At 39.0% G+C, this 27,521-nt stretch overlaps 1 protein-coding gene across 2 annotated transcripts in view; it reads right to left on the bottom strand.

Moving 5' to 3' along the window:
* RYK (receptor like tyrosine kinase) overlaps positions 1 to 27,521 on the bottom strand; it is a 99,775-nt gene that overhangs the window by 46,862 nt on the left and 25,392 nt on the right. For both annotated transcript variants that reach the window (XM_067737769.1, XM_067737767.1), the window contains exons 2-6: positions 22,907 to 23,028; positions 11,490 to 11,589; positions 9,631 to 9,765; positions 6,370 to 6,423; positions 2,565 to 2,709 (exon numbers count right to left, since the gene is read on the bottom strand). In XM_067737769.1, the coding sequence (XP_067593870.1) occupies positions 2,565 to 2,709; positions 6,370 to 6,423; positions 9,631 to 9,765; positions 11,490 to 11,589; positions 22,907 to 23,028 (556 nt within the window). The remainder of the gene's footprint in view (positions 1 to 2,564; positions 2,710 to 6,369; positions 6,424 to 9,630; positions 9,766 to 11,489; positions 11,590 to 22,906; positions 23,029 to 27,521) is intronic.

The following is a 27,521-nucleotide window of genomic DNA, read 5'->3' as shown; positions in this document are numbered from 1 at the left end:
AACAATAATGAGTCCCTTCTGTTGCTCAGCCCTGGTCCTAGAAGTGCAACCCTGAAAAAGTTATTTAATCTCTTCCAGCCTGTTTCTTTATCTTTAAAACAAGGACAGTACCATACCCATAAGTGGCTGTGAGTGTCAAATAAGATAATACATGTAAAGTGCTTGGTACAGTACTGGTAAATAGCACTCAATGAAATGGTAGCCATTGTTAACTCAGTGGCCCCAGCACAGAGGGAAGAAGCAGTGTCTCTTAAATGCTATTAGATCACTGGATGGGAACTTTCTAGTCACCACTATTAGCTTGCCTGGCATGTAATAAATAACAGCTAGTAGAATAGGAAAGAGATGAAGAAGAAATTAGTCCATCACTACCAACACACTGCAACTTTCTGAAAAGAAAAATCATAATAATGGCAATTACTATATGCCAGGCTTGTTCTAAGAGTTTACACTTTTATTTCACTAAAACTTCCCAACATGCCTACAAAGTATGTGCCATGATCATCTCTGCTTTAGAGATGAGGAAAACTGAGACATAAAGCAGCTACAAAACTTCCTCTATCTGGGCCTGTAGCACAGACAGAATTCAGAGACGTGCTGGCTCCAGTCCATGCTCTTAACCACTAGGCTGTACTCTGAAAACAAGTGATGATGAAAGCTGCTTCTATTCAGTCAATGTCTGGGAACATCTGCCTGAAAACTAGAGAACTGGAACACCAATTCATGGGTGGTAACAAATTATTTCAGCAGCAAAGGTATAAGCCCCATGGATTCTGAAGTTCTTGCACAACTCTGATCTCTGTGGGTTCAGAGCCCCCCCACCACCGCCCACAAGCAAGCATTCAAGGAGAATGTGTTTATCAAGACAGACCACTAAATGCCATGCCTTCCAGTGACCTCTAACTCTGCCATATCCTCTCTAAGTCCCATCAAAATGTTCCTGTTACTTCACTTCCCCCTCAGTACTTTCTCTACAAAACCTGATTGTAAGTAACACAACCATATATACAAAACATACTCTGAAACACCCCACCCGTGAATTTCCCTTCTCACTCTGACCTCCTCCCTCTTCTTTCTCTACTCAGATAAAGAAAGGGTAACAGAGGGGACAGAGAGTAGTTAGGGGCAGGAATTAATCCAACCAGGATCCCCATCCCCTTGTGCTTTTGTTTCTGCCACACATATGCTTACCCGCTGTACGTATGGCACCATGTAGGACTGGGAAGTCAGCAGTAAGATGCACTGCTCCCTAACTGGGAAAAGCTTACATTCCAGCAGGAGAGACAAGTACACAAAAACTGATTTTAGAAGGAAAAAGTAAAATAATTGCTACCAAAAAGAGAGAGAGACAGAGAAACGGAGAGGGAAGGAGAGAGAGACAAAGAGAGGAGGGAGAAATTGATGGTTGGGAGGCTTAAAAAAGAGTTCATAGAAGAGACGGCAATGGAGTTGAAATGTTAAGAATGGTTTGAACCAGTGGAAAATGCAGGGAGCCCTGTGGGCAAAGGAAAGCATGAACAAAAGTCCTGGAGGGCAAAGTGTAGGGCAAAAGTGAGGAAAAAATAATCATTTAACTGGAGCATGAAGTTAAGGATGAGAGACAAGGCGGGCTCATCTCCAGACTGTAAAGGAGGGTGCCTTGAAAGCCAAGTCACGAAGCTGAGAATGTCTTCAGTCAGCAACTGGGAATCACTGAGGAGGGAAACGAGAACTGTGCACTAGGAAAATAAACCTGTCTATGATTCCATCTTTACCTCTCACCCTATCCTGGCTATAACGTCCTCCTGGTCATCTTGACTCACCCAGGCTGGGACGGGCACTTGTTTTATTCCCACACTATAATACACATACCACAATCATCAAATTTACAATCTTTTATAATATGGGTTAATGTCAAAGATTAAATACTTGAAGCCATGAAGTATATCATTACTTTTTTTTTATTCCTAGCACTTAGCATAACATCTAATCCAGTGTATCTCAAAGCCTACACATTAGACTCATCCAGAAAGCTCTAAGAAAAATACTGACGCTCAAACACCACCCTAGACCAATGACATCAGAATTTCTGGAAGGGGGTACCTAAGTTCTGATGTATTTTAAAAGCTTACCCATGACTCTAATGTGTGACCAGGTTGAGAACTAATGATTTAAATCATAGCAGGTTCTCAATAAATGTTAATAAATTGGATGGATGGATGGATGGATGGATAGAAGGATGGATAGTGATGGAGGGACAAACTAGGAGAAAGAAACAGGGCTATTTCAAAAAGGTACTAAGAGTCTAGAAGAGAGTCATGTCAAAGGGGATAGGGAAAAAATTGATCTCTACTACTTCTCCACCAACTAATAAACTAACTTCTGACTTCACAGATTTTTAAAAATAAAATTAGAGAAACACAAAGACAGTATTTTTTCAAGTATTTTTTCCCTTGGCTAGGGAAAGCCTCCCATCCTTCTTCCCCTGCACCACTGTGCACCAGTGGGCATGGGTGTGTGTGGGCTCCCATGTAAATGCAAACAACTGCTTTTATTTTTTTCCTTTCCCAAAATATATACGATACCTGTCATCCAGTTCAATCCTTTTCATACTATGAAGGTGCAAAACAGCTAATATTATTGCTACAAGAAATATTACTGCACAGCAAACCCCTACGCTGATATAAAATACACGTGTAGAAGTGGTTGGAGCTGCATGTACAGGATCATCTGAAATAAAAATGAACAGCACATTAAGCTTTTTAAACAAATATCATCAATTGCTTTGTGACCTAAAATACACAATGAGTACCCTGTTCTTTGTAAAAGATTTTCATTTCATGTGTCCATTCTTTGATAAGATCAGTTACCAGTAGCATGTTGATGTAAATTCACACAATTTAAAAAGTGTTTTTGTTGTAGTAAAAGAGGGATTTTAAATAGAACTTTTGGTTAATGAGTAAAATTTACAAATGGTATACATATAATAAAACATCTATAGCAGTGCTGTCCAATAGGGGAATGCTCTATGGGGTGCATTCCAATACAGCAGCCACTGGCCACCTGTGGCTATTAAGCACTTGAAATGTAGCTAGTACAATGGAGGAACTGAAGTTTTAATTTTATTTCATTTCAATTAATTTAATGTTAAATAGCCACACGTGGCTAGTAATTACCATACTGGACAGCAAGCTCTACAGACCCTTCCTCAACAGTGACACCTGGTACGGAGAGATCAGACATCTTTGTTGCCGATGACCACTAACTCACAGGGGGAGGGATATACAGTAGAGCGACCCACAGGTAAAACAAACAAACAAACCTTTCATCTTTTTCACTTTTGAGAGTAACAGAAATTATTTTGCTTATCTGTTTTTAAAGATAAAAGCAGGAAAACAAGACTATACTCATGAAATAAAATAACAGTCACCTTAATACTATTCAAAAAGAAAGAAAGCCTCAGCAATAGCGGAAATAATTCAAAGACACAGAGACACATGTATATACATACACACAGAAACAACTGAGAAAGAGACACAGAAACAAAGATCCGCATGATAAGAGCAAGCAGAATGGAAGACAGAGAAATAGAAACAGAACTGGTGTAACTGGAGATTCATGTAAGTTTTGATGAGTACTCACATCAGAATTCTAGTGAAGAATTTGGATTTTATCCTAAATGATATAGGAAGTCACTGCAAGGCTTCAACGAAAGGAATGATACACATGATCATACTTGAAAATAAAAGAAACAAAGATGACTCTGCATGCTGTATAAAGAATACTGTGGGGAGGAGCAAAAGCAGAAGCAGGAACAAATCAGGTTACTACAGCAGTCCAAGAAAGAGAGAGCAGTGGCTTGGACAAGAGTGTTATGGTGAAGGTGAGAAGTTCACGGATTGGGAAGCAGAGTCAACAGAGTTTGCTAATGGATTGAACCGGGGTAGAAAGAAAAAGAGGAAGCAAAGCTTTGGCTTAAAGAATTAGGTGGATAAGGTACCTTTACAAGCAGAAAAAAGAAGCAGGTTGGGGAAACAGAGAATCAAGAGTTTTGTTTTGTCCAAGAGTACCTAGTATACATCTACATGGAGATGTCAAATTGACAGAAATACAAATGTGGAGTTATGGGGATAGGTCAGGACAAAAGATAAAAGTCATAGCTTTCAAAAACTTAAAAATAAGATTGCTTTCTAAAAGTTAAACTTTGAATCAACAAATAATAAACCAGAACAGATCAATGCAGAGAGACCGAATGGCTTCTAGGGCAGCTAGACTTGACAGCAGCCTGAATGAAGGTATGACTTTCCTTAAGAATGCCACAGGCCGTTCAACCTTGAAGGGGTGGGAAAGGAAGGTCCCAAAGGCTGATGTTGGCAGTATCCATCTCAGCACACTCCAAGGCAGAGGAGAGGGTACCGCTCTGCTGGGCAGGTCCCCAAATGCGCCCCGCCTGACTACCTCCAAATTCCAAGGCTTGTGTATGCACTGTTCCCATTCCCTCACTTTGACATTTCACCTGCCACCACCTAGTCACCCTTCAGGTCTCAGACGAGATGCCACCCTCCTCAGGAAGCTCACCCTCATTCCCAGAGGAGATTACTTGCCCCTCTCCTCAGGATTTCCAAAGCCCCTTGTGCTGGCCTCGTCACAGCCTGCCACAAGATACTGTTGTCACTGGTACTGCAACTCCATTTCCTCTGCTACATTAGAAACCCATGGGGGCTTACAGAATCTGCTTTGTTCAGTTTAATCCTCTGCCTCAATCATACCACCTGGCACATCATAGCCTCTCAGTAAACGTTAGATGGATGAATACACAGAAAGGGAGCGGAGGAGAGAGGGAGCAACGAAGAGGCAGACAGAGACCAAGGATACGCAATACTGTATTCTGCTTGTCAGAAATAATAACCCTACTAGCATAAAAGAAACAGATAAAATCACCAGAATTTTACAAGTAAAGTTGGAGAGCAGCAATATTTTAAAAAATAGTTTTATTTTCTTCTCAAAGACAAATCCAAATGAAATATTTCTAAAAGGCAGACAAATCTCATATTATTTTACCTTCAAAAATGGTCTACTTTGAGACAACCAGATGCTTTGTGTCTCTTGAGGCGATAAAAAAGATAAACTAGGAAGCACATACTACCATCTATGAATTATTCTAGCCAAAAGAGTTGGTTCTCAACCTAACGAAGTACAAAATCTAACTACCAGTTTAGAAGAGAGAAAAACATGTTAAATGACACCACAAAAATGCAGATGTGGAAAATTCTATGAGACAAATGACTCAATTTCTTCAACAAATAAATGACATTGAAGGGAAGGGGGTGGTTTCTGATTAATATAAAATACATGTCAACCAAATACAGTGTGTGTAGGCTTCATTTGGATCCTGATTCAGGGAAGAAACTATACAAAGACAATTTTGAGACAATCAGGTTAATTTGAACATGGACTAGCTATCAGAAGATATTAAGGAGTTAATTTTGTTACATGTGATAAATCAAATACAAGTGAATAGGTGTTGGGTGATTGTGGCTTTTTTGATGGCCTTTTAAAAAGTTACCTACCCTGAAACATTTATGGGGTGAAATGATATGATGCCTAGGATGTGCTTTAAAGTACTACTCGATCCTTCCCCACCCACGCACCCAACTGAAAAAGGAGGAAGGAATCAACGGTACAGGACTGGCAAATGTTGATCATTACTGAAGCAGGGTGATGGTCACATGGGGGTTCATCAAGACATTCTCTTGACTTCTGCATACTTGAAATTCCCTCCCTCGATTTTGTTTTAGTTTACTTCCATAAAAAGAAATCTAGTAACATTTTAAGACACTGCTATTAAATTCAGGAAGAGTAAGAGTTAATAATGTATTCATGTCAGAAAAGGAAAAAGAAGTCTAAGTTATACTACCTTACACAACCATTATCAAAAAATAAAAATCTCCTTCAAGTTTCTGCTCTGTAGGTTTAAACAATGTGGATATTTAAGCCTGTATTTTCACCTGGATGAAACTAGCTGAGGGTTACCCAGGCCATGAATTAGATTTTCTATCCTTCTGTTAAACAGATGAAGATCTTACACATATTTCACGTTCATACTTTAATTATGACCATTTGAAATGATGATATAAATTCTTACTTATAAAAGTTTTTTAGATCACATGAAATATGTATGAATTTTGCTTTACAAAATTTTCAATATTCTAATAGTTTCATCTGAACATACCAATCTACAAAACATCAGTGAAATAAGCAGCATGGCGTCATTTAATCTTTTGACAAACTGGAAACCACAAAACATCCAAGCTACACAAAACCATGTTCATTTGCAATCCATCATTTTTCATCCCTAATGATGGAAAAAGATAATACAGTAACACTTACAAATAGTTCTGCTAGTGTTTTTGTCCAAGGATGAAGTTTTTACTTCTTCAAGTTCTGAATTAAAAAGATAAAAGATGCTTTAGAAATTCTTTCTTTTCCATGAAAATCCTTCAATACCAAATTATATTTTCTGAATTTTTTCTCACATAGCTTTATGTTCTAACAGAAGTCCCTGAACTAAGTAACAAGGTATTTGTTGCAAGATAATACACATATAGATAGCTAGTGGGAAGAAGCTGCATAGCGCAGGGAGATCAGATCAGTGCTTTGTGACCACCTAGAGAGGTGGGATAGGGAGGGTGGGAGGGAGATGCAAGAGGGAGGGGATATGGGGATATATGTATACATACAGCTGATTCAGCTTGTTATACATCAGAAACTAACACAACATTGTAAAGCAATTATACTCCAATAAAGATGTTAAAAAATATATATATAATAAATGCTACATTACTATTCTGATAATCATCACTATATTCATCAATCAATAGTCTATGCCTATATTAGCCAATGGGTATTACTTACAGATAGATGCTCAATGAAAAAGGGTTTTTGTGGTCAAGAAGTCTGGGGAAAGCTACATACTATAACATCTGTGGAGGTTCACAGTGCACATTAGCAGAGTGCAAAGGCTCTGAGGAGTTTGAGAGTAACAAAACCTGTCTGATCCAATAATTTACACCCTCATAAAGGAACATTTTCTTCCCAGTAACACCCATTAACATATACAGTACATGTATGTTTTCTGTGGCAGACAGTTTTCCAAATGTAGTAAGCTGGAAAATCATATAAATATATTAGGATCACATATTAAAGAGTCATGAATGTAAACTGGATGATTAGGGTGGCCAGAAGTATGACCACCAAATAAAAAGGGTGGTACTATATTAAACTTAAGTCTAAAACAGAATAGAAAATTACATCAACTGTTAATTTTCATGTACATATTAAAGAAAATGGAGAAGGTATGGGATTATTCTGAATATCGGCTAATCATTAACCTTAGTGGGCTCCACAGACCCCATCACACTTGACCAACATTCTGCCTTTAAGCACTAACAGATGAAGCGCCGTGGTACAGCCAGCGCCACCTCCCTAGGGGCCAGGAACCACCTATTCTGCATTCCTCACTGACTGCCTATGCACGCTTAGGTGACCACTCCAGGTCCCAGTCTCCTCATATTATATAACGACTAGGTTGAACTAGTGTCTCTGAAGTCTTCTTTGGCTTTAAAATTACATAAAGGTATAACTGGATATGTAAGAACTGACAAATGTATCAAAACACCAAAGCTAACATGGGACTAACTTTTCATTTTAAAAATGTCCATTCTGACGAGATCACGCATTCAGGGTGGTGTGGCCATAGACTAAAAATGTCCATTCTGCATAAAGAAGTGCTGAAAATACATGTGCATGCACACACACACAAACACACACGCACACACACACCACACACATAATGCAACACCATTTAGCCATAAAAAATAAGGAAATCCTGCCATTTGCAACAACATGGATAGACTTTGAGGGTCTTATACTAAGTGAAATAAGTCAGACAGAGAAAGACTATGAGATATTCTATGATCTCACTTATATGTATATAGAATCTAAAGAATCAATTTTTTTTTTAATCGTAAGAAAAGAGATCAGATTTGTTATTATCAGAGGCAGGAGGGAGGAGGAACTGGAGGAGGTAGTCAAAAGGTACAAACTTCCAGTTATAAGATAAACACTAGGGATATAACGTACAGCACGGTGTACTTTATATGTTATTTAACACAATATGTTAACTGTATGATATATGTGAGAGTTGTTAAGAAAGTAAATCCTAAGAGGTCTCATCACAAGGAAAAAATTTTTTTATTTTTTTGCTCTTTCTATTGTATCCATATGAAATGATGGATGCTAAGTAAATTTACTGTGATAATCATTTCACAATGTATGTAAATCAAACCATTATGCTGTACACCTTAAACTTATACAGTGATGTATGTTAATTATATCTCAATAAAACTGGGAAAAATATACATGGAGAGTAACTGTTTACTTTACATTTACTCTAATTAAAAGATTAAATTAGAGCTTAAAAAATGCCCATTCTAATGCAGTACAGCTTTTTTACTGGCATGTTATCTGGACATTAGCCATTATAACTCATGTGCTGGCCTCAGGCGTTCTCATAACACTCAGCACTAACTTTGACTAGGAAATGTGTTAAGAGACAGTTTGCCAAAGAAGCCAAAGAAGCAAGAGCACGGGTTTGCAACCCAGCTCCACCACTTAGCTGTCCGGCCTTGGCAAGTTGGTTGGATTCTCTGAGCCTCAGCTTGCTCCTCAGAAAACGGAGATAATGAGAGAACCTACTGCCTAGGGCTGCTATAAGCATTAAATGGGTTTAATGTGTGTAAAGCACTTGGAACACAGTAAGCACTCAGCAAGTTTAGAGGGGTTTTCTTTAGCTTTTTTTTTTTCCTATCTTAGATACTAACCAGCTCTACCAATGTGACTTTGTAAATTCAGGTCACTTTAATCTCTCTGGAACTTAAAGTGAGTGGGTTGGACTAGATAACCTTTAAGGAGAATTCTAAAATTCTTTGATCTATGACCTAGCATGCTGAAGCTCTTTCATATCCACTGTAATTTCTTGAGCAACAGATTATTCAAAACCAAAAACTACCAACATGTATTAAGTACCCACATATGGTATTCTAAGTTTCAGGTGATTAGCTTCAATTAATCTAAAATCAACCAACCAACCAATCTCTTGAAACAGGTTATTATGCCATTTTACAGATGAAAAAAACTGAGACTTAGGTTAAGAAACCTGTTCCAATTATCCTGTCAAGAGCAGAGCTGTAATTCTAACGCAGGTCTTTCTGGCCCCAGGGCAATTCTTCTACATAATGGTAATTCATAAAGGAAACATAGTTAACACCCCATTACTCAGGGGTCCCTATCAAAATTACCTGATTTCTTTACCTCTTCAGCCACTAGTGCTATTTCACATTCCTAAAGGACAACGTCCTTAGCAATTCTGATCAAAATTTTGAGAAAGCAGGAAGTAAGTGGGGCCTGAATGAGATTCCTGGCTACAAGCTATCTAGATGATTATTTTGGAATTTCATCAGTTAGTGCTCTCTTTTCTCACTTGCAACTATAATCAAGATTTGATCACAAATCTGTAAAAAGATGACAAAATCTATTTTTGACCTTCTCACATCTATATAAAACACATACTTTGGTAAATAAATTCCTTACTTTTGTAGCACATTTTCCTTCGTTTAAAATTTAAGACTGTAAAGTTTTTTGAAGAATTTACTGTCAAGTTGAGCTGCATTAGTATCATAACCTCAGAATCTACTTTGCCAGTACAGGAAAGCTCGACCCGAAACACTGTTTAAAAAAGAAAAAATATTTTAATTTTCTAAAAATCAACATTAATGCCCACTGAATAATTTAGAATTTATTTTTTTTTTCAATAAAACTACAAATAATACATTTACATAACATACTAAGCAGAAACTTTCAGAGAACTTATCTTTAGACTACACAGCTTTGGACATTAAGTACTTCATTCATTACAGATATAAAAGTTAGCATTAAAGAACAAACCAAGACATAAAGGAAGAGAATTATTTTCAAATTTGCTCATGATTTTTAATATATCAATTTGTCTCATAAGTTCTCTTATTATAATAAAGCTACAGAATCATAAGGCAAACCCTACTACCTCATCAGTCACAATCAACAGTAATAACAAAAATTACTTGATAAAAAAGGAAAGACAATTCACCACCAAAATGCAATTATGTATTATTCTTAATGAAGAGATTAAAAATAAACCTGTAAATGAAACTGATAAATTCTCAACTATGAATTAAAAAGAAAAAAAAAACCTTTCTAAACAGGAACTGGCTTTTAATCAATTAATGTAAGCAAGGGGATAACAGACTTTGGTGCACTTTTTTTTTTTTTTCCAATATTTCAGTTTAAGACTCTTTTTCTACAAATTTAGAATACATCATTCTACCATCTACATCAGCATATGAACAATACGGGCATTTTAAAATTTCTTTACTGGCCCATAAAAATTAACCAGCCTTCCCATGTTTTCTTAAAGCTTGGATTAATGAATGTCACTAATAACAGTGAGTAAGACTGTCAAAAAAGTTCCATAACACTGGGGCTTATACTGTCAAGTTTAAAAATTTTTCGTTTTCTTTAAATCTCACATCTTCAGAAGCCTCTCTCAAAAGGCTGGCTCAAAAGTAGTTAAATTGGTGTAAATATGACACTTAAATGTTTTACTCAGACATGTCCTGAGTGCCTATCCTGTTCCAGATGTTATGCTAGGCACCCAGGGTAGATAGCTGAAAAAGACAGCTCCTGCCCTCAGGGTGGCACAGGCTAGAGGGAGAAAGAAAGAATTACAAGATAATGTGATCAGTTCAAAACAGTTAAATACAGAAGAGTTAACAAATGGAGGGAGAGGAGGCAGGAAAAGGAGAGTACAGATTTTGAGTCTTGCAGAATATTTAGTATGAATAGAAATTCACAAGCAGGAAAGATGAAAAAATGGTTCCAAATACAGAGACCAGCTTGTGCAAAGGCATGGCTCTGAGAACTACATGTAGCATGGCACTGCTGGAACACTGGGGCAAATGCAGCAATAAGGTTTAGACAGGCAGGCAGGGGCAGATGTAAACACAGCACACTGGCTGGGGAGTGTGCAATGTACTCAGCTGACTGGGGTGGGGGCACTGAGGGGCTTGATATCACATGGTCGGAAGTGAGTGTTTGGCAGTTATCAGGGCTGCAGTGTGGGAACTAACGGAAGAGAAACAAGACCAGACAAAGGGACCCAGCTGGGGGCCAACAATGCATATAAGGAGATAGAGAAGAGCTGAGTGCAGACACTTCTGGAAGGGTTGGAAAAGAGGAAATGGTTTAAACAGTCCAAATAACCCCTATTTAAAAAAATTACTTTTCAAAGTACTTATGTGTCTGATACCTACGTGTGTGCATAGAATACTACATTATCAGTAGTTTAACTGTTCTTTGAGAGTACATGGGACACAGTTAAAAACAGTATGTTAAACTCTGTCACTGAGACTCACCTGATAAAGTGCGTGGAACTTCCCCCTGAGCAGAAATGTTGACCTGGGGCATGTCCATAGCCACAAAATTGTCTACTTGGAATCCCAGCTTATATTCAACCTGTAAAATGGAGAAATAAACAAACTGGATCCATCATAACAGAAAAGGCACCAACAGCTTGACCTCACTGATTTAGGTCATTAACTAATGAATGCATGAGCCTTTCATAAGAACAAATAATCTAGCTATTTTTTAAAAAGTCCAAATTGTCAGAAACAGTGCTAGGAATGTTCCTTTTGTTTTAAACAGTTGGAAGAAACCAAGCCAGGGAAGTTGAATATATGCAAAGTAGCTAGAGTGGGAATCCAGCTCAGCTGCATCTGATTCTAAGACTTTTCCCCACCAGACTGCATTGCCTCTTACATGACCCATTAGATTACTGTCTTGGGGGTGTGTTTATTTTTTTCTTCCAGTTTTATTGAGATATAATTGACATATATCACTATATAAGTTTAAAACGGTTACAGCATAATGATTTGACTTACATACATAATGAAATGCTTATCACCATAAGTTTAGGGAACATCTATCATCTCATATAGATACAAAATTAAAGAAATAGAAAAAAATTTTTCCTTGTGATAAGAACTCTTAGAATTTACTCTCTTAACAATGTTCATATATAACATACAGCATTGTTAATTCTATTTATAAGGTTGTACATTATATCCCTAGCACTTATTTATCTTATAACTGGAAGTTTGTAGTACCTTTTCATTGCCTTCATCCAATTCCCCCTGCCCACCTCCTCTGGTAACCACAAATCTGATCTCTTTTTCTATGTGTTTCTTTGTATGTTTGTTTGTTTTTGAGGTATAAGTGACCTACAACGCTATATTAGTTCCATTTATGCAACAGTGATTTTTCTATACATTTCAAAATGATCACCAAAATAAGTCTAGTTACAATACATCACCACAAAGATATTGTTTAGTTATTGACTATACTGCCCACACTGTAAATTTCATATCCTTGACTCTTTTATTTTGCAACTGGAAGTCTGCACCTCTTAATCTCCCTCATCTATCTCTTTCGTCCCCCTCTACCCTAACTCCTCTGGTAACCATCTGCTTGTTCTCTGTATTTATGACTCGGTTTCTGTCTTGTTATGTTTGTGCATTTGTTCCTAGGAATTTTCAATTGGATAAAAATTCAATCCAGTAAGCCACCCTCTATTTCATGCTCAGAACAGTACCCCCACTCTCCTGTACAATCTGCCATCTAGGATTCAGAAATTCTGCTGAGGACTACAGCCACTGACAGAGAAGCCCTGGAGAGGCAGATAGATATGAAGAGCCAAGGGGCTGAGATGTATAATTTACAGACCATGACTAGTCACCAATGTCTTCTCTATTTGATAAAAGCCAAGCTCTGAGGGCCTGCATGTGACTGGGATGAAGGTCTATTCTACAGACCCACTCACCTCACAAGCAGATTCCTATGTACAAATTTCTCATAGAATATCTAAGCCACATTCTCTAGTCCAGCTTTCACCACTGAGAAAGTTTATATTTGGATGCCCATCTAACCTCTGGATCTATTTCTCAAGTGATTCAGAATCAGGAAAGGAAGAGGGGTGACTAGGAAGATGTCCTGGGAACACCAATATTCTCTATCAATACCTGGCCTACACAGGTGGCTCAATAGAACCAATCAGCATCAATCAATAAATACATCCTGTTGCTAGAGAGATGTTCATGAAAGAAAGAGTTCAAAGTGCAAAGCAATAGGTGAAATTCAGAATGGCTGCCACCTTCAAGACCTTCAGTGAGGCCTTATATTTCACACTACTCTTTGTCCTGCCCTTGGGGACTCAATAAGAATGGTACCCCTCTCCCATTCAGTGGTCACAAGGGCTTTTTGGTGGAGGCTGGGACTGGCAGAAGCCAAAGGGCAGTGGGTTAGGAAAACAGTAGTAGAAAAGAGGTCCAAGAAACCGTTCTTCAAGAAACTTAACTAGGAAGAATGTAATCAGGTAATGGTGGGGAGCAGGGCTGGGGATGGGTGGTGGGGTAGATTTCAAAGCCCTTCTTTCTTCTTTTTTCAATGGAAGATACTCAAACATGTTTATATGCTAATGAAAAAAACCAACAAAAAAAGACTTAACAAAGAGGAAACAGGGAAAGAGTAATCTTCCAGATTATAAAAGAAAGGATGGACACCTGAGTATTAACTGGGTCAGGAGGTGTTTAAACCATGGATAAGAAGGGCTCAATCCAATGACTGTAACTCCCCCTCTGGGTTTCTCTTTTCACATGCTCCTTGAAAGTCCCAGAACGCTGTAGGGAGTATGCAAATATTAAAGTATTGCTTTACAGTTAAGATAGGTATACAAACAATTGTTGAAGGCTGTATTCGGTAAGTGCCACGTTCACAACAAAGGGAATGTTCTTGCTGCTGCACATCAGTGACTTAGTGGCACCTTGGCTAGAAGTGTTCCCTCTCATCTTAGCAGGCCAAAATACCATCACTGCCACTAGGGGGTGAGAGAGAGCTGCAGCCCAGAAAGTCTGGGCCCAGAATGGGCAGGCTTTCCCAGCAACACTCATTGACTAACATTAAGAGAATGCATTGACTGTATCCCTATATCCATGCTACCTCTAAACAAGGCAATACATGAAGGGCAAGTGCATGAAAAAAAAATTAAGCACAGTCAGCAAGAACTGGATTAGAACCATGAGACTGTGTGACCATTAGGTAAATTACTAACTTTTCCGAGTTTCAGTTTTTATAAAATGAGGCTAGCATAACCATGTTATGAGGATCAAATAAAATAATTAAGATGACACACCTGTCAGTCTGGCACAGGCCCCCTTTAATAAACGCAGACCCCAGTGGCATCAGCAATCATTCCAGAGTAGCTACCCTAGGCCCTGCTGCACTTCCCCGTAAGCACCAGCCTACTGACCCCAGAGATTCTGACACAAGCTTTCCTATGCCCTGCCAAGAACAATACTGCTGCCCTTCTGTTTTGTCCCCCATCTTGGGAACGCCACTATTCTAAACAGTCTCCCATACTCTCAGCCTCTTCATAAGTGTCTTCCCCACCTTCTCCCCCAGACTGGCTTTCCTAACCCTCAACCCTCAGGGCCTAGACAGTAGGGTCAGCATTCTTTCAGAATCATTAGGTCCTACACACCCCTTCCTCATGCAAAACCCCCTATACTCTGAAGCTCCCAACTTCTACTCATAACGGCTATTTCTCACGCCAACATCATCAGTGACACACAGGGACTCTGCAGAGGCCTGGGCGCTTGCCTCACTCTGTCTCCTGCCATCTTCCTGATGGCTTCAATATTAACATTCAGTATTCCTATGTACTGAAGAATTGCCCCACAACCAAAACAAATGCAAAAATCCCACTCTATCAAAGATCCCATCATAACATCTGATTCCTATAAAACCGGTTCTTTGTCTCCAACACTCTGATTCAACCAACATTTATGAAGCACATTTGTAAGCCAAGGGCTATGCTCATAGTTGGGATGCAATAGCCAGTAAAGCTATTTCCATCCTCTCCAGCCTAGCTAGTGACCTGGTTTCACTTTCCCACAGACTGTGCCCCAAAGAAGACTAGTTACCGACACAGTCGTATTGCCATCAGGACTCTGACCACCTCTCACTCTACTTCTGCTGCCCAGCACTGCTGGGGGAAATCACACCTGGAAGAGAAAGTTGCTACGACACAAAGATGATCCCCAGCTTCAGGGCAGGCCGTTAATCCTGCTCAGCAATCCCTTCCCCACTCACCCCTCTCTCCCTAGTCTTCTCACTCCAAATCTCACAGGATCCACAGCTTCACCACCTGCTGCCCTCTCCACTTCCCTTCTCTCGGACAATGCTCTTGTCCCCTGCGGCTGGCACACAGGAACCCCCTTTCTGCCTTTCTTTTCAGCTCCAGGCAGATCTGTTTAGAACACTCAACCTTTGCGCACCAGTCCCAAGGAGAGATCTGTTCTCCTCTCCAAATGATAAACCCTTCTCTCCTAGTATACTAGTTCTAACCCACTTCACCACTGATGGGATTTTGTGTCATCAACTCATCTCTCTCACTCTCCTATATCTTCATTTTCTCCCATATGCCCAATTACCTACTAGACATATCTACCTAATAATCTTACAGCTCTCAAATGTGGCAGATTCAAAACCAAACTTATTATGCTTCCCCACACTTGCTGTCTCCTTTATTCTAGGTCTCAGTTATTGCAAGCAGAGGCACAGCTAGTCAGGGACCAGAACCCCTGGGGCAGCAGATAAAGCCAGCAGCAAACAGGGTCAAAGGCCTTATCTGCAGTGCTAAAGGCGGGAACAAGACTAGCTCTGGAGAGTCTCAGTGCAGCCAGGGGTTGGGGGCGGAGAAGGGCAGGAGGGAGAGAAGTAAGCTTGTGAGTGGAGCTGGGTAGAGTCAGGGGCATGGAGAGAGGTGGTGAACAGGCTGAGTAAGATTTCTGAAAAGCCCAAACCTTTGGCCAAGAGCAGCCTGGAACACTAAGTGTGAAAGCACCATGCCTGTCCTTTGCTTCCTCCCTTTTTGATGCTCTCTGCCTAAACGTGAAAGGCATTCCAAAGCAGTTCTCTTCTCCCTCTGGAACCTTCAGAATATAAAATTTTAAATTGCAGTTTCTGGGGTTAGAAACTGCCCATTATTAAAGGCCAGTTTTTTCCTATTTTGGCATGTATCGCTCTATATCGAATCTCACTTGCCAATGATCCTTTGAAGAAACAGATCTGCTCTAAAGCTAACATTTATAATCTACTGGAACAAAGGAAATCTGAACAGCAGTTGTTTATCAGAAAAAAGAATGAGCCAAAATACTTCAGAAAAGAAACTAGAGAAAATATAAATATTTGAATAAGCTAAGAAATAAACATTTTTGGTAATCTTCCCTTACTTGGAAACAAATGGCAATTGCAAAGAGGCAGCTGCTGAGTAAAGCCACTTCCTTTTGGAACACAGTACAGATTTAAAGTGAATACACTTGCCTACAGCCAAATAGGCTTTTAATTCCTCTGAAATTACCAGAAGTGCTGCATTTCTCATAGAAACCCCACTCTGCAGGCGATACAGCAGGCTGAGCCCCAGGGCTGCTGTAGGAACTCTGGACAAGTTCCCTGCAGACCCTCCTGACAATGATGAATTCCTGAAACCAGATATCAGCTATGGGATGGGAGTGAGTGGGGATTGTATTCTGCTACATTTTGGTATATTTTTGCCTTTCAGCTATCTAAAATATCTACTGACACTTAACAGATGCAGTTGCATGTTTTTTTCTGGATATTGGAGAATGTTCTGGAATACAGAAGAAACTAATTATTTCTTAAAGCCACCAGTAGTCTTTTTTTTTTTCTTTTTTGAGTGTGTGGCCTTGTGAAAGACAAGCAACACCAGAGTTCTCATCCCATCTGGAAATGCAATTAACCCATCACATTTACCAACCACTCACTAAGGCAGTGTGACACAATGTCATGAATAAGACACAGCTCCAGCCTCTGAGAAGACCACAACCTGTTCGGCAAGATAAAACAGAATCACGTATACACTGGAGAACACTATCATCAAAAGCTCTGATGTGTTAAAACTAATGTTAAAATATCTACAATGTGAAGTGAAATACCAAGAAGCCTGGAGATCTCTGGAAGCAAATACCTCATCTTCTGGCAATTCTTAAAAAGCAAGAACTACAAAGTGCTGGAGCCTGGGAGCCATGGCCCTCCTTCTGAAAGTTCCTGATTGCATCCCAGAGCCAACATGATCAGGTGAAGAACTCTCCAACATGTCTCTCCTAGCCCCTTGCATGATTTTCCCATTTCAAAAAAATACACACACACACACACCCAGATGCTTATCTATGCACAGACTATCTTTAGAAGGGGAGACTAGAATCAGGTAACAGTGGTTGCCAATGGAAGGGGAACTAGGTGGCTAGATTGCTTGGGGATGGTACTAGGAAGGTGTAGGGGATTTATTTTTCACTGTATACCCCTATGCCTTTTGCATTTTGTACCATATGCATAAATGAAATACTCAAAAGATTAACTTTTAGGGCTTCCCTGGTGGCGCAATGGTTGAGTCCGCCTGCCGATGCAGGGGACACAGGTTAGTGCCCCGGTCCGGGAAGATCCCACATACCGCGAGCGGCTGCGCCCGTGAGCGGCTGCGCCCGTGAGCCATGGCCGCTGAGACTGCGCATCCGGAGCCTGTGCTCCACAACGGGAGAGGCCACAACAGTGAGAGGCCCGCGTACGGCAAAAACAAAAACAAAAAAAAGATTAACTTTTAAAATAGACAAACTTCAATTAAACAACTGTGCTAAAATCACCGAAGATATTATGACCTAAAACTGGAATTAGGAGCTGCAATGGAAGCCGAACCTGAAATTAGATTTAATGTACACACGTTCCTTAGTTTTTTACTATAAAACATTTTAAGATATAACATGATTAGCACTTTCCTCTAAATTCTTACACCTGGTACAGATGAACTGTGAGATAAGTTTAGCTATATATTCAAACTATGAATTCCATTCATTTTTCCAAATTTACAACTTTATTCAGAGTGAAATATCTGGAAAATCCCAGGTGTGCAACTAGTTTGTCAACTAGCTTGTCAAGTGTACCCAACCTATGTTTTCACATTTCTAGATACAGGAATCCACCACTCCTAAAGCAGCACATTCTAACTTTGAAAAGCTCTAACTGTTCAGAAGTTCCGCATTTGTTGAGCTGTGCCCTGTGGCTTCTACCTGTGCATCTCTTCCATAGTCAGTTAAGGAATACCTGTAACTAACTACCAGGTGCTACACCAGGCACAAGGGACACAGAAAAGGACAAAAGAGGTTCCTACCCTTAACATGCTCAGCACCTTGGAAGGAGACAGACAAGAAAATCAACTACTAAAATATTCTTAGAGTATGATAAGGGCTATGAGGGAGGAAAGAGAAGGTCACTGTGGGTACAGAAAAGGGCACCTGACATAGATGAAATAGAGGTGACACCAAGTGTAAGTTTTGAGATAAAAAGAGTTAATGAGGTAAAGAATGAGGAAGGGGCATTTCTAGCAGAGCAAACAGCAGCAATGTAACAGGGTACAGGGCATTCCAGAAATTGCCAGACACCCCCCAAAAAAATGGCAGTAAACAATTAGCAGGAGGGCAGGCAGAAAAAGAAAAGGCAGAGATGAGATCATGAAGGCTCCCTAAGAAATAGAACTTTATTCTGATGGCAACCGAGAGCCCTAGGACAGCTTTGCGGGGGGTACAGCAAGAGGTCAGTCCAGAGGCAAGACCAGTTAGAAGACTATTTCTGTATCTAGTTAAGAAACAATGAAAGCCCAAACTAAGGATGAGGCATTAGTCTCGAGAGAGATAGGAAACGAATTTAAGGTGTAATTATGAGCGGGAATAATCTGGACTGGGAAGGTGAAGGAGGAGTCTAGGATCCCTTCTAGGCTTCTGGCCTCGACGTGTAAATAAATGTGATGGCCTCCAACAATTCAGGGAGCTTCTGCCTTACGAGGACTATCATACCAGCAAGAGCAGTCCAAATGTGCATTAATGATGGTATTTAATACCCGCCACAGAAGTAGTTTAGAAATGATGCTCTACAAGATAATGTGAAGAACATGAAAGTACAAAAGAGCTATACCAAGGCTCCTGCTAATCCAAAATGTACCCACGCCAACACTGCTTCCCGTTCAAACATATATATTCATCTGAGCCCCTTCTTCTATCTGCTCTCCTCCACTCCAACTTCCTCCTTGTGACAGGCTCCTAAAACTCCTCAGGCACCCACTATCAGCAGTCAGACCCCTGAAACTCACTCCAAATGAAAAAAAAAAAATTAGTGTATATTTTTAAAAATGAATGAAAATAGAATGTTTAATTCTGTTCAATTCTAACTGCCACATCCCACACTGCCTTTTTATTCATAAGTCACTACTCATACACTTGCCCAGAAAATATTCTCATGGTATATCAGCATTTTTTTCCCCAAGTGGGCCCAGAAACAATCACATCCTATTCAAAGTCAGCAGCTTACCCAGAATAGAATCTCTACTATTTCATTAGATTTTTCACTATTTTAAAATATATGTTATTTTTTGTTTTCGTATTCATCAACATTAAAGATAGGAAAAGTAACAAAGGACTAACCATCAATTTTTTGAAGAATATAAAAAGCTTCTCTGCCTGAAAGATTCACAGAAACGATGGATCTCAGAGTTGCAAGGAAACTTAAATTTTAAGACTGCCACTCCACAATGTTTAAATTCCTTCTACAGCACTACCACCAAATGGCTACCCAGTGCAGATCACCTCTTCCAGTGAGAGGAAACAATCACACTGGCTAAAAGTGAAACCTAGTTCTAAACACAGGTGCAAAAATTAGTGGTTGAAAGGGTGTTGCGTTATGGGATTTTAATATATAATTTCAAATTATTTCCCCACGATTACCTGTTCATTATAAAGGAGAGAACTTTACAGTGGAGAAACCTGGTGAACTGTGTGATCACAGTTAACATCAACAGTAAGGGGACAAATTGACATCGTGTGCACTGTGGAGGACAGCAATGCTGTAGTGTTACCACCAAGGAGACATTCCGTAATCTAACCATAAGGAAACCTCAGACAACTCAAAATGAGGGACAGTCCACTGGCCTGTATGTTCCTAAATGTCAAAGTCAAGAAACACAAAGAAAGGCCACAGGAGAAAAAAGGGCTATAAAGAACATGATTGGGATAACTGATGAAATATGAGTTCTGTAGATTAGATAATAGTATTGTTTTAATATTAAGTTCCTAACCCTGTTCTTAGAAAATATACACTGATATATTTAGGAGTAAAGGGACACAATGCATGCAATTCACTTGCACACAGTTCAACGGAAAAAAGTATGTGTGCATGGGTGTGGGGAGAATGAGCGAATGAATGACAAAGTAAGTAAATGGAGCAAACCAGTAACAATTAGTGAACCTGGGTAAAGGATACTCTTTGAGAATTCTTTGTACTGTTCTTATAATTTTCTCTGTTTGAAATTATATCAAAATTAAAAGTTACCCGCCCCAAATAATAATGTCACACAATGTTATATAAGAATACTGAAAAATGTGATAGCTGTTTCATTGAAGAGTCCAGGTGTCTACCCATTCAAACTAACAGACCTTAGATTAAAATGTCTCAGGTGAACCTTTTCTGAATTACCTATATGATTTATGCTGGCACTTCAGTATATCCAAGTTACCATCTACCATATGTTCTTAGTTCACATGAAATTTCTCTCTCTGTTTTTGCAGATTTCACCCTAAAGAGATCTATCCACTCCTAAAAGAACACCCCCCCCATTTGGATACCCCAAGGCAATAATGTTGGACAGTTGACGTGCTCTAGACAGCAAGGCACATATGCTTTACCCAGGATCCAAGCTAATTCAACTTTAATCACAGCATTCCTGCAGCTACGTTTTAATGCATGTATGTGTATGTGTGTACGTTTCTCTAATGTACATGTGAGTATATATAATAATGTGGATATATGCATATTTATATAATCATTTTTACTTATCTGACTGGCAAACAAATACACTTAAATATTTAGCATTAAATGGTGAACTGAAAGAAGCACTCTTATTCACTTTGTAAGGAATGTTGGCTTATTGGTACCATCTTAAGAGAGGGAAGGGAGAACGAATTTGGCGATATCAATCAAAATTTTAATCATGCACAGTCTCTGACCCAGTCATTTCACTTCCTGGTCACAACGTACTACTCAGAAATAATGCCAAAAGTACACAAAAATTTCTTAACAAATTAAGATGTTCTTAATGTTCTTAATACTCATAAACATTCACACACATATTTTTTGTTTCTATATTCATCAATAATAAAGTTAGAAACAGCAACAAAAGATGAACTACCAATTGTTTTTACCATGTATTTTGCTTGCCAAATGAAGTGAAGAAACTATTTGTAATAGTGAAAGGAAACACTGTTTGAAACAGTAAAATGCTATTAAAAATCCATGCATCGGGCTTCCCTGGTGGCGCAGTGGTTGAGAGTCTGCCTGCCGATGCAGGGGACATGGGTTTGTGCCCCGGTCCGGGAAGATCCCACATGCCGCGGAGCAGCTGGGCCCGTGAGCCATGGCCGCTGAGCCTGTGCGTCCGGAGCCTGTGCTCCGCAACGGGAGAGGCCACAACAGTGAGAGGCCCGCGTACCGCAAAAAAAAAAAAAAAAAAAAAATCCATGCATCAATGAGGCACTTAACAAATAACAATACATCGTACATCCATATGATATCATATTATAAAGCCATTAAAGAGACTGCGTTAAATCTGAAAGTAGAGAAATGGAAAGATGCCAAGACATAGTATCAGGTAGGGGGGAAACACTGTACAACACATGTGTTAGAAAATCCCCTTTTTGTTTAAAAAGGAAAAAGAAATGAGCTTTGAAGTATACCAAATTATAAACAATGATTACTTCTTGGTACAGAGGTACAAAGTCTTAACAGTTCTTAAAACAATTCTATAATATTTGAATTTTCCCAATAACTATTATTGTTTTCTAAGTAGACAAAAAAAGATCTATATTAAAGTGATCAAACTTAAATGACCTGCAACAAATATAAGGACAAATACCACTTTATAATAATTTTAAAATAAACTGTACAGTAGGTATTCTTATTTGTTTTTAGTAGCAAAAACTATTTTTATTTCCCAAATAAAACCCTACTCAGAAGCTTATATATAATGGTGCCAAAAGAAACTGAAGTTGATCGGGGGAGGTGGGCTCTACATTCAGCCTCTCACTCTCTGACCTAAGAGAAAACTTATCATGTTAGAGAAGCCCAGACAGTCAGAAGAAATGTGAAGAATTCAGCAACAAGCAAACCAGGCAAGAGGTTCGTCAGAGTTACACACAGGTGCTTACGTCTGCTGTACCTGACTTTTACCACTTCTCCATAAATGGGAGAACTATATCCAATACCTCAAACATGTCTGAAACACCTAACTTACAAATTCCCCCACCCCTCACTCATATCACTTCATCATAACAGTAACAGCATCGTCATTAACAGGTCCAGCTGTCCCCTCTTCAAGCTAGAGCTACATCCCTATTTGAAAAGCTTGAAAAGATGTAAGTGTTCTGCCATAAGCTAGTCACATAAATGATGACTACCTTCATTTTCAAGGATTTGAGAAAGTCTAGAGGACTAGGCTCAAGATTTAAAATAGAAATCTGAAAAGATCCAGTACTGCTACAGCCCACCACCCACTGACCCCCTTGTGTGGTTGGCAGCCCATTCCTCAGATACAGTCCTTGCCTCAGCCTCTGGGCCTGGGTGGTCCTGTCTTGGCATCTTTGGTTGACCGCTCTCTTACCTTGGACTTTGCATGCCAAGTGAAGTGCAGGAAATTTGTCTCGCTGGGTACTAACAGGTTAAAGGATAGGGCGTAGTGACTAATAAGATCATTTCTCACATAATAAAGTTCTGCATCAAGACCTAGAAAAAAAATAGGGAAAAAAATTAAACGCCCATAATACCCTCAAAAGCATTAACCATCAGTATTTCAAATACTGATTATTATAAAAATAACACTGATGTACAAATGCACATCACAAACATATCCCACATGTGCTGCCTTACAAAGTAGGAAGAACACAGGATTTCATCATCGCCAACAAGGATTAAGAAACTGAGACTCAGGACAATTAAGTGGTCATCCAGCTAAGCACAGGGGTGCTGGAGCCACAACTCTGGGAGCCACGCTGTCTTCCGAGAACCACCAATGTGATACACTTCCTTCTGGAAACAGACCTTCTCAGAGAAATGCCTACAAACAAAAGCCCCTTAACCCCACAAAACTGATGAGGATTTAGGAAGAGAGATGGGCACCTGGGTGAAAATATTAATGTGAACCAAGGCCTCAAGACCCCAGCCAGAGATGACCTCGGCTTCTGTCAGTACGACGCACTGGCTGCTTGGACGGCATGTTACCAAGGTACACTCACACCACTGCCACACAGACACACGTCCTCTTCCCAATCTGAACTACAAGGTGGAGAACACCATACTTCTCGTATTCTTGGGACAGTCCTCTGCACAAAGCAGATGCTCAGTAAACACTTGTTAGACAAGTTAGAACTGCAGATAAAAAGAGAAATAATCGAGATGGCTGAGAAATGTTGGAGATTTCAAATCTCACTCATTGCCATATCACTTTCTTGCCCAGGTCACATCCAACCTCAAACACACATCACATTTCTCAATTTTGTGATACCCCTTCTTAAAATAAAAATTTTAAAGGCAAAATTTAATCACCATCTTGAGTGGAAAACCAGTAATTATTGTGAAAAAATACAAGGTAACCAAAAAAAAAATATAATAAATCAATTAAAAGGAAAACAAAACATTACTAAATGCTAAATACTGTGGCCTACACCAAGGCAGTGAGCTTGAGCCCAGTTCATTGTTTACAAAAAGGGAGGAAGGGGATAATAGCAAGTGTTTGAGAGAGGTAAAGAATCAGAGGTTTTCTCTATGATAACCCAAAAGAACTTTAAGAATGAAAGCAGGGAGTAAGTTCTCTCAATTGATTTACTGTTATTAAAAGTTGTGACCAGGTGTCCCTCTAGTAATGCATGACACATATTCCACACATAGGAGGGAAAAAGGTACAGGGGAGGCCAACTGAAATGTAAATTTCACACTCACTGAGCCTTATACCATGAGTCTAAAACACCTTGTGGTATACAAAGAGGTCAAGGTGAGGCTCTCACACCTCCTAAGATACAGATAGAGAAATGAATAACTCTGCTATAGGCATTTCTTCTGTAAAATTAGTTTTCTCATTTCTGAACTGAATCTAATACAATCATTAATTCAGAAATGAGATTTGAGGCTTACATAGGGGAAAGTTGCTGCACTGGTTGAGCAGCGCTGCTTTATTGATCCTATAGAGGAAACCAAATGCAATGAGAGAAAGTTAGAGGTCTTCTGCAAAAGGCTCTCCCTGCCAGCAGAACAGGAAGTGCTAGCAAACAATTGGGGAGGGAGGACTGGTGGGGCTGGAGAAAGGAGGGTAGGGGAAAGAAAGTAAGAAGGTGGGAGAGAGGTAGGAGGGAAATGCAACAAGAAAGCTGGGTACAAAGAAGGCCATCAGCAAACACAATAACTGTAAATAGCTTAAATTTTGCTTGTTTTTAAAAATTTTTTTTACTCTAGTCTAGATTGATGCTGTTCATAAGAGATATACAATACCTAGAACAAAATTTTAAAATATATGCCAGGTTAAAAGGGGGAGAAAAACAAAGAAGTAAATATGGCAATACGGACATGAGACAAATTAGAACTTAAGGTAGAAAGACTTTATATTAATAAATTCATTAATTAATATGAATTTATTAGTAAGAAAAAGTTCATATTCATAAAAACATAAGATACAGTAGTACAACTAACAAACGAGCTTCAAATATAGAAAGCCAAAAAAAAAATCAAGAAGAAATAAATCCACAATCATAGTTGGAAACTAACATCCTTCAGAAAACAAAAGATCAAAACAGATAAAAATTTAGTGTGGACATATAATTTGAACAATGTAATTATGGGACATGAAACAAGGGAGGTTAATCATGAATTAGACCCATTACACTTTTTTTTTTTTTTTTTTTTTTGCGGTATGCGGTCCTCTCACTGTTGTGGCCTCTCCTGTTGTGGAGCACAGGCTCCGGACGCGCAGGCCCAGCCGCCATGGCTCACGGGCCCAGCCGCTCCGCGGCATGTGGGATCCTCCCGGACCAGGGCACGAACCCGTGTCCCCTGCATCGGCAGGCGGACTCTCAACCACTGCGCCACCAGGGAAGCCCCCATTACACATTTTACAAAATGGATTCTAACTTGAAATAATGCAGGCTACCTTCTCTGATCAAATACCACAATATAGAAATTAACCATAAGGATAAAGTCAAAAGATGATTACTTGAAAAGATTAGTAGGGACTTCCCTGGTGGTCCAGTGGTTAAGAGTACGACGCGGACTTCCAATGCAGGAGACTCGGGTTTGATCCCTGGCTGGGGAACTAAGATCCCACACACTGCACGGTAACTAAGCCCGCGCCCAACAACTACAGAGCCCGTGTGACCCAACTGCAGAGCCCACGTGCTCTGGAGCCCATGAGCCACAACTAGAGAGAAGCCGGCACACCGCAACGAAGAGGCTGCGCACCGCAACAAAGGATCCCGCATGCCACAACTGAGACCTGACGCAGCCATAAATAAATAAATAAATAGATAGATAAATAAATAAGAAAAAAAGGAGACACAGACTAACAATATTTAGGAAGAGGCAACGTTACTACAAGTCCTATAGATGTTAAAAAAAGAATATTATGAACAACCTAATGACAATTTCAGTAATTTAGGTAAGATAAAAAAAATCCTTGAATTTACCAAAACTGACAAGAAGAAATTAAAAATCCAAATAATTAAAAATCTTCCCTCAAAGCTCCAGGTCCAGATGAATTCTACCAAAACATTTAAGGAAGATATACTACCAATCTTGCACAAACTCTTTCAGAAAACAGTCAAAGAACTTCCTAACTCATTTTATGTTACACTGATATTAAAACCTGACTAAAACATCGTAAGAAAATTAGACTGACTTCCCTCGTGAACATAGACACATTCTCTATCAAACATTAGCAAACTGAGTCCAGCAATATAGAAAAAGGTTAATACATCATGACCAAGTGTTTATAAAAGGTAAACCTTTAAAAATCAATATAATTAAACACATTAATGAATAAAAGGCAAAAACCCAGATCATCTCAATAGATGCAGAAAATGCATTTGGTAAAATTCAAAGCCTAATAATGATTAAAAAAAACTGGGCAAACTAGGAAGAGAAGTAAATCTTCTCAGTCTAGTAAAGAGTATCTACAAAAACACTATAGCTAACATCATACTCAATGGTGAATTTAAATTCTTATTTCTAAGATCAGAAACAAGACAAGGACGTCCACTTCCAACACTTCTATTCAACCTTGCGCTGGAGGTCATAGCCAATTTATAAGACAAAAAGTATAAAAGTTAGAGAGGATGAACTATAGCTCATTATTCACAGATGATAGGATTACATGTGCAGAGAAAACACTATGAAATCTATTATTAATAAAATACTACTAAAACCAATTCATGAATTTAGCAAAGCCTCAGAATACAAGGCCAATATTCAAAAAATTACTTGTATCTCTATATACTAGCAACAATTGGAAAATAAAATTTAAAAATCAATACCATAACATAAAAGAAAACAGTATCTAGAAATAATTCTAACTAAAGATAAGACCTCTTTACTTGGAAACTACAGAACATGACAGAAAAATTAGAGATGACCTAAGTAAGTGGAGAGATACCATTCTCTTAGATAAGCCTCAACACTGTTAAGATGTCAAGTTTCTTAAATTGATCTATAGCTTTAAAGTAATCCTAATCAAAATCCTAACAGATTTTCTGAAGAAACAAATTAACTCTAAAATGAAATTTAAATGCCAAAATAATCTTGAAGAAAAAAGAAAAAGACAACGTTGGAAGACTCACACTACCTCATAGGTAATGTAAGGATTCCAGTTATCATCCTATTTCACAACAGGATGAAGAACTAGAGTAATCAAGACAGTGTGGTATTGGTATAAGGATAGATATATCAATGGAACAAAACAGAATCCAAAACTAAACCCACAAGGGTCAATGGAATTTCAACAAAGGCACAATGGCAATTCAATTAAAGTGATGCTAAACCAAATGGATAAAGGTATGGGGGGAAAAATCTTGAGCCCTATCTTACATATCACATATTACAAAACCTGATCTGAAATTGATTACAGACCTAAATGTAAAGGCTAAAACTATAAAGCTTCTAGAAGAAAATGATTATTTTCACAACCTGGATTAAGCAAAGATTTCTTGGACTGGCCACATAAACCACGAACCCAAAGA

Source organism: Pseudorca crassidens, chromosome 5 (genome assembly GCF_039906515.1).
Source record: "Pseudorca crassidens isolate mPseCra1 chromosome 5, mPseCra1.hap1, whole genome shotgun sequence".
Taxonomy (NCBI): Eukaryota; Metazoa; Chordata; class Mammalia; order Artiodactyla; family Delphinidae; genus Pseudorca; species Pseudorca crassidens.
This window is presented reverse-complemented; position numbering and strand designations above follow the sequence as displayed.